Raw genomic sequence first — 7,302 nt, 5'->3', positions numbered from 1 at the left:
AAAAAGAAATAAAGTTATTAAAATGAATCCACCCCCTGTGCAGGCAGAACTATGTGCCAGGCAGCCTGGGCCCTCCAGCTGTCAGCAGCATCTGGCTCTCCACAGGACAGGAGCAGGAGGGTCAGAGTGCCCCCAGGTCCTGCTGAGAGTTCAGCCAGGCCAGGTAAGGGAGGGCACCCAAGGCCACCAGCCCCACTGTTCCCTCCTCCCTCACTATAGTCCCCACAGTGCTGTGGGAGGTGCTCCTGGATACGTCTGGTGGGCGTCCACAGGTGGGAGAACACTCCAGATTCCGACAGCTCCAGGCCTCCATGGCAGGGCCTACATCTCTGGGCCTCTCTGGACTCAAGCACCATGGCCAGGGTGAGAGGATGGGTGTGTCTCGAGTTTGTGCTCAGGGGACCTACCCCAGGAAATAAGGTGCAGGGAAAGAAGCTTGGGATAAGCATGAGCTCAAGCCACCTGCCCTTTCTGGATCACTTCTTAAAGGGCAGGGCTGCAAAAAGGTGGCTTCTAACCTGCCTAGCTCTCCACTGCACTGTGTGAGGGGACTGTCCCTGCAGATCACTGGTGGGCAGGAGTGAAAGGCCAAGAGGAGTGAGACCATCTTAACCTCCCACCAGGACCTTGTCACTGTCCAAGAGAGCAGATTTAGAATGACCTCCAGAGAGGGCACTGTGACCTTGGTACAGCATTTCTCCCTTCCTTCACTGAGGCCCAAAGGGTCCAACTAACTCCCAAGCAAGGTGGCCAGGCAGCCATCCATTCTGAGGCTGTCCTACCACCTGGGGGAAGGGAAGTGAAAGCCTGTTCCTTTCACTAGTTTGTTTTCACATTAAAAACCCAATACTCTGATTCTCTGAAAGGAGGCTCCCCATGGGAGGGCATCAGAAGTATCTCAGAGCCAGAGCCAGAAAGGAACTTAGAGGTCATTTGAACGGTTCACAAAGTGTGGGCCCTGCACCAGCAGTACCAGCATAGATGTGTTGGCTCATTAGAAATTCATATTCTTGACCCCCACCCAGACCTACTGAATGAGGACCCAGAAATCTGTATTAACAAACCCTCTAGGTTCAGATGCTCACTCACATGTGAGAACCACTGGTTACAGAGGAAGAAACTGACAGAAAGGCAGAAAGGAGACATGGCCAAGGCCACACAGGAAAATCAGACAGAGCTAGGACTCCACTAGGCATTGAGAGACACCCTCATCTGGCCTGTCCCACTCACTAGCTCTTCCTCCCAGAGCTGCTCTGACAGATGCCACCCCGCCCCCCCCATCTACAGCACCAAGCCCTGGTGCTGTATAGGAAGCCTGGGGACAGGGCTGCAGAGGAGTCCAGCTGCTCTGGGCTCTACAACCATCCAAGGAATGCTAGCTGGACTCTTTCCTTGAAAAGGCAGACTCTGGTACCCAGGGGCAAGCTTTATTTCCTGCTCCAAGAACAAGATTCTGCACACAGAAGTCAGCAATCAGGTGATTTCACAAGACTTCCCATCCCTCCCCCCACCCACAGACAGACACACGGAACAGAACCCGCACACAGTCCAGCTTGGCCTACCACCTCTCTGCTGCTGGCCCCAGGGTTGAGAGAGAGAGGCACCTTCCCTCTCCAAGACAGCCCTAGTCTGACAGGTAAGGCTGACTATTGAGGGACCACTCTCTGGCACAAGGAGGCTTCCAGAGGAGCCAGCAGGGTGGTGGGCTGGTAGAGGAACACACAGCACGCAAGTGGGTTTCCACCTGAGGACCCCACTATACTTGCCATCAGCAAGAGGGCGGGTGCAGTGGGGAATGCTGCCAGGAGAGGGAATTTTGGAAAGGGGTGGACTAGCTGGAGATGCATGGTCTATTTGCCAAGACAGCAAAGACTGCAAGGGTCACCACTCATGCCATGCTCAGTGCAGGGCAAGGGGCCCAGGACTGCCCACTTGGCTGGGCTAGAGAGCTCCCAGGAAGTCCTGTCTCAGCCAGCCATCCTAAGGTGACAGGATGTTCACACTATGAAATGCCCCCATAGCCTATTGATGTCCTCTCTTAGGATGGCAGGAGCCAAGCATGTAGGGTCCTTCCATGACCTGATCTGGGTCCATATAGGTCTGCCTGCCCAGGGGCCTGGGGGACCCAGCATCTGCCTGTGGCTCAATGGTAAATCCCTGTGGCTGCACAGAGACCCCACTCCTCCTCCAGCACCTGTGTTCCCATCGTTCCACTGCCTCAGGTTGGGGCCAGAACTTGGGACTCTCTCCTTGCCACTTGAGACTTGGTCCTGGCCCCACTTGGCATCTCCTCCTCTCCACCCCCTTTCCTGCCCAGTGTTCAGACAGATGGCTTCCTGCATGGGCAGGCCTGTCCTTCCAGCCCTGGCCTGTCCTCCACGGCCTGCCCAGGGTCACCCAGAGGGGTAGTAGGGGGTATCGCTATGGTAGTTGTAATCTGGGCACACCTTCTGGACCAGCCGATAGTCTATGCTATAGAAGGCGATGTAGACACAGACAACTTTGAAGGGCTGGGAGCAGCTCCAGGTAGCTGAGCTCTGAGCATGATCTCGGGAGCAGACTTTGGCTGGGTCATGGGTGCAGAGCGAGGTCCGGCGGCCCCGTTCTACCTTCTCCCACTCCATCCGGCAGTTGAAGATTTTGGAGGCCTTGGCTTCAATGAAGATCTGCTGTTCCTGGTGGAACTCTACAGCTTTACCGGGGGGCACGAGGCTGATGGAGATGTTGCCCTGGCCTGTGGCATTGTGTCGGAAGTGGACGCTGAAGGTCCCATTGCCATGGTCCACAATCTTCCCTGTGACAAGCAGGTTCAGGGCTACTGTCTTGATGTTGGAGTAGAAGTCGCCCCAGCCAAAGATTTTCTTCACCTTGGCTGAGGGTGAGGGGCTATGGTTAGGGCGGTTGGGGGGCTGCCCAAGGACCCCCCAAGCCTCCCCAGGTGGAGCCAGCAGCCCTAGGAGAGTGGAATTGGCCATTGGGCGGGACTTAGGTGAGATGTGGCCCCGCTTCCGAGGCACCCGAGGCCGGTGCTGGCCCTCATGATCATCACGCTCAGGATCTTCTGAGCCGGGGGGACCATCATCCTGGCCACAGATGACCTACAGAAGGAGTTGGGGGGAAAGTGAGAGCCCTGTCCCCAAAGAACCCAGGAGTTCTGGTCCCCACCCCCACCACCAGCACCAGCTCTGTCTCTTCCACTTTGACTTCGGACTGACGGCCCCTGAATGTTGGCCCCTTATGCTGGGAGTCATATGTACATCCTAGCTTGTGTCGTGGTCCCATCTCATGTTCTGACATTAGGGTCAGCCCCATGTCCTCTCCTCACTGTCCTATCTTTGGCCACCGTTTAAAGTCTGAGGGTAGTCAAGAATTCGCTCCAGTGGACTATGGTATCAGGGACAACACCCCTTATGGAGTCCTGAATCTATGGGGGAAGCCTAGCTCCTGATCTTGGGAGAGCCCCCATCTGATGGTAGAAGCATTACCCCTGTATTGATAAAGCCCCCTTCCCATAGGGGAGGTGGAGTCCCCGGCTCTGTGAAATTCCCAGGCTGATGGAGAGGCATAATCTCTGCCTTCAAAGAGCCTGGAGTCAGATAGGAGAGCTTGGTTCCTATCCTGGGAGAATCTCTGGTTTGACAGGAGAGGCCAGCTCTCCACTTTGGGGACTTCCTAGTCCATTAAGTGAGACATCATCCTTACCCTAGGAGCATTTCCTCCCTTACATGCAAAAAAACCAACAGACAATGAAATAAGAAAACAGAACCCAATGAAATTCTCAAGTACAAATTCAGTTTAGGTTTTGGCCATAGGACTAGGAGAGACATGGAGTGAATGGCGCACCCACAGTGGTCAAGGGTATGGAAAAGGAAACACATCTCTGGAGAACACTGATGATGACATGCCAAGACATTACTTGCATTATGAGGTAGGAGTTCTTATTCCCATTTCACAGATAAGGACACCAGGGCTCTGAGTTACAGGACTATAAGGCTAAGGTCACATAGGGTCAGCCCTCCCATTAATACCCCATGGCTCCCAACCTCACAGACCAGATGTGCATTTTTTGAAGGGTTTTATCCAGGCCCCATCCCTACTGAGAATCTGCCAAGGGTCATCCTGCCTCTGCTGGATTAGCTATGGTGACAGGCCACACCTGGGGGGAGGCTTCTTGGAGGAGCTGTGCAGAGGGGGACAGGACTAGGGGGCACTGGGGAGTTTACAAGTCTTCCACCTCATCTGGGCAGCATGTGGATTTAGCGGTGGCCCTGGGCTGGGGGTGGGGGCTCCACGGGAGTTTGAGATCCTCATGCCCCCTGTTCTCAGCAGTGCCTGCAGCTGTGTGCTGAGACCAAGCCCATCTCTGCCTCACAGTCAAGGCTGGCCCTGCCTTCCAGGCCCCAGGTGTTGGGTAGAGGGACTGTTGAGAGGGGAGGCCCCTGGAGGCTAGGTTCTGGGCTGCAGACCTGTGTGTACTTGGTGCTGGAGGGTCACTGCTGTGTGGCCATGGATAGGGAACAGGGCCACAGGTGTGGCCATGAGAAAGGAAGGGTTCTTCCAGCAGTGGAATGAGGGTGGTAGCAGGGGGATTGTGGATATGAGGGAAGGGGCAGATCCAGATGTGGGGCTGAGGCTTCTCCACCGCAGGATTGGGGCGAGGGCCGGCTGGCGGTTGGAGGGAAACAAGCTCTGGGCTGGGGTCAGGGGTGGGGTCGCTAGGCGTCCTGGGCCTCTGTAAAGCCCTGAGCCAGCGCACTGGGAGAGGGCTCTGGGCGCTCCGCTCAGCTGCGGCGAGCGCCCGGGGCGGGAGCCGCCTGCCCAGGTCCTGTGGGGCTCAGGCTGCGCGCAGCCGGGAGAAGAGAGGAAAACAACAGGCGGGAGGGAGGAGCGGGAGGGAGCGGGAAGGAGGGACGCGGGGGCCGTCCCCCTCCTGGACCGGCTCTGCGAGCTGGGGACCCAGAGCCCGGGGCTCTCTGGGTCCAGGAGATCAGGGGGAAAGCCCACGCCCCCTGACCTGGCAGGTCGTCAGCTCTCACAACCCACCCCATCCTCTTTCGGGGTCCTGGGGAGCCGAGAAGAGGTGCGACGGGGTCGGGTAACCCTTGGCGACCCGGCTCTCAGCCTGTTCCCTAGCGCTGGTCTCACCTCCCGCCACCAGCTGCGGAGTGGGTGGGCCAGCCAAGCACCCTCTCCCCGCCCCTATTAACCCTTTCTGTCCAGTCTCCAGCCTCGGACCCGCCCTCTCCCCCAGCCTCAGGTCTCGCCCTCTATCCCTGGGATATCGAGGGAAGGGAGAAAGTTTCAGGGCTGGGAAGCTTCCCGCGCTCTCCCCGGATCCTTCAGGCCCCCGCCCCTCTGCGCAGCTCCCCGCAGACCACTCACCAGATAGAGGCTGCCCTGTACCAGGAACACGAAACAGCAGCGAGTCAGTTGCATCTTCCACCTCTGCTCACGTCCCCCTTTCTCTCCTCCGTTACTACGGGGGTCCCAGGCCCCTTCCTTTCCTTCCTGCTCCTTCAGGCGCGCCGTCCCATGCTCCAGTCCCCGGCGGCTCGCGGCCCTCCTTTCAGCCAGTAGTCCAGGACCGACCCCGCCCCCTTCGGTCCAGCTGTGCAGCCGCCGCCCCCCTCCCCTGGTCCAGCTGCTCTCGGCACGGCCCCTACTCGAGGTCCCAGATGTGTGCCCCGAGCGCCTCGAAGGGCCCCAGCTGCGCCGTAGCTCGCTGCTCCAGTTATGCGCTCTGCGTCCCCCTCTGTTCCAGAGGCGCCCGCTCTCTTCCAGATGTGCTGGGGACCTGTGCGCGCGCCCGACCTTGGTGCTAATTCCCCGGACCAGACTGCCCCTCCCGCCCCTACGCGGCGCGCCCCCTGGTGGACGCCCCGGGCCACGCTGAGCCCGGCCGCCCGCTCCCAGCGCTGTACCCCGCCAGACTGGAGCGCTCCAGGCGCCCAGGCGGCTCCTGCTTCCTTGTCCCTCCCACCGGCGGCGGCGGCGGCGGCAGCAGGTACAGTGAGCCCAGTCGGTACCTCCGGAGTTAACTCCTCCCCTGCCGGCCCACAGCTCGGGGACCTTGGACTCTGGCTCTCCAGCTCGAATGGGCTAGAATGCGAGGGCAGAGTAACTCCTGGAGAGAGGAAGGGAGAGTGATGGCCAGGAGCTAGGGGCCCTATTCTTTCCACCCCTCTGGCAGGATGCCTGTTCCCCCTTAGCAGGCATCAAGAATCTGCTGCCCTACCCCCAACCTCAGGAGTCCTCAAATTTCTAAGAGCTAGAAAATAACATATCCTTTATTGTGACCCATCCCCATCATTCAAAGTCCACTATCTCTCTGCAAAACTTGCTTCTGTGCTAAGGGAAGTTCTTCTAGGTGTCTATCCTGAACTCCTTTTGTTATCCTGTCCATTCGTTTCCTACTTCACTCAGGGGCTGAAATATTCCCTGGACCTTCTCAGTCCAGTCATTGTGACAGGAAGAATTTGGCTATGGCCCTGGACTGAGAAGGCTGCTAGTGCCAGGCTAGATTCTGGGGCTAGAGACCCAGGTAAGCCTCCTGAGAAGCTGGGGAGTGCGGTAGGCAAGGTCTCCCGGAGGCCACTCCTTCATTCTTCACTGCTACCCTCCCTGTGACACACAGGGTCACCAGGCTGGGCAGGGCTCCTGTCCCAGTGGGGTTCCTGGTTATCTCTGCTCTCTGCAAAATTCCAGGGCAACGAGGGAGAACAAGATCCCAATCTGAGACTCCCAAAGATGGGAATCTCTTCCCATCTTTTATCGCCCCCCCCATATCTTCAGGTTTTCTTCCTGGAATTCCAGAGTCCTTTTATTCTTTAGAAAAATAAAAGGTCAAGTCCTAGTAGCCCTTGGATGCTGTGAGAATGAGGAGGTACCCCCATATTTGGAGTTGTCTCAGCCCAGCTGGGGTTCATGGGGCACAGTGGGTGGGCATGTTGCTCTTTGGCCTCCCAGGCCTGGCTTGGTCCCTGGCTGCAACCCCAGCACGCACCCAGCCTCCTCCCCCACCATCTGCCAGGCGGGTGCACGGGGAATGCAGATGAATCTTAATATCAGTCTGGGCCAAGTGCGATGAGGGAGACAGATTCTGCAGAACCCAGACAGCATCGCAGAGCCCCCTGCATTTCCAGGCACTCTGGACCATACCAAGATGCAGCAGGTCTTCCTTAGAGGTGGGGTGGGGGGACATGCATGTCTATTCAAAGACACCCCCTCCCCAAAGCCAGGGGAGGAAGGAACAGGTAAATCTTTGGCTGGCCTCTGAGCCTCCGGTCTGGCTGGGAGGGAGAA

At 57.9% G+C, this 7,302-nt stretch overlaps 1 protein-coding gene across 1 annotated transcript; it reads right to left on the bottom strand.

The window, feature by feature from the left end:
* Window positions 1-1,948: 1,948 nt before the first annotated feature.
* Window positions 1,949-5,795, bottom strand: NXPH3 (neurexophilin 3). Its single transcript, XM_003786482.1, has 2 exons — window positions 5,383-5,795; window positions 1,949-3,098 (listed from the first exon to the last, which is right to left on the bottom strand). Exons 1-2 carry the CDS (start codon window positions 5,434-5,436, stop codon window positions 2,394-2,396), a joined length of 759 nt encoding a protein of 252 aa, XP_003786530.1. The 5' UTR covers window positions 5,437-5,795; the 3' UTR covers window positions 1,949-2,393.
* Window positions 5,796-7,302: the final 1,507 nt, after the last annotated feature.

Source organism: Otolemur garnettii, unplaced genomic scaffold (assembly GCF_000181295.1).
Source record: "Otolemur garnettii isolate 467f Iridium unplaced genomic scaffold, OtoGar3 scaffold00018, whole genome shotgun sequence".
Taxonomy (NCBI): domain Eukaryota; kingdom Metazoa; phylum Chordata; class Mammalia; order Primates; family Galagidae; genus Otolemur; species Otolemur garnettii.
Note: the sequence above shows the minus strand (reverse complement) of the source record. Positions and strands in the feature narration are given on the sequence as shown.

What these genes read in the sequence shown, in the direction of transcription:
- NXPH3 (XM_003786482.1), bottom strand. Translation starts at nt 5,436, where the DNA reads ATGCAACTGACTCGCTGCTGTTTCGTGTTCCTGGTACAGGGCAGCCTC. An exon ending in TACAGGGCAGCCTCTATCTG is followed by an intron (nt 3,099 to 5,382) that starts GTGAGTGGTCTG and finishes CTCCTTCTGTAG; the next exon opens with GTCATCTGTGGCCAGGATGA.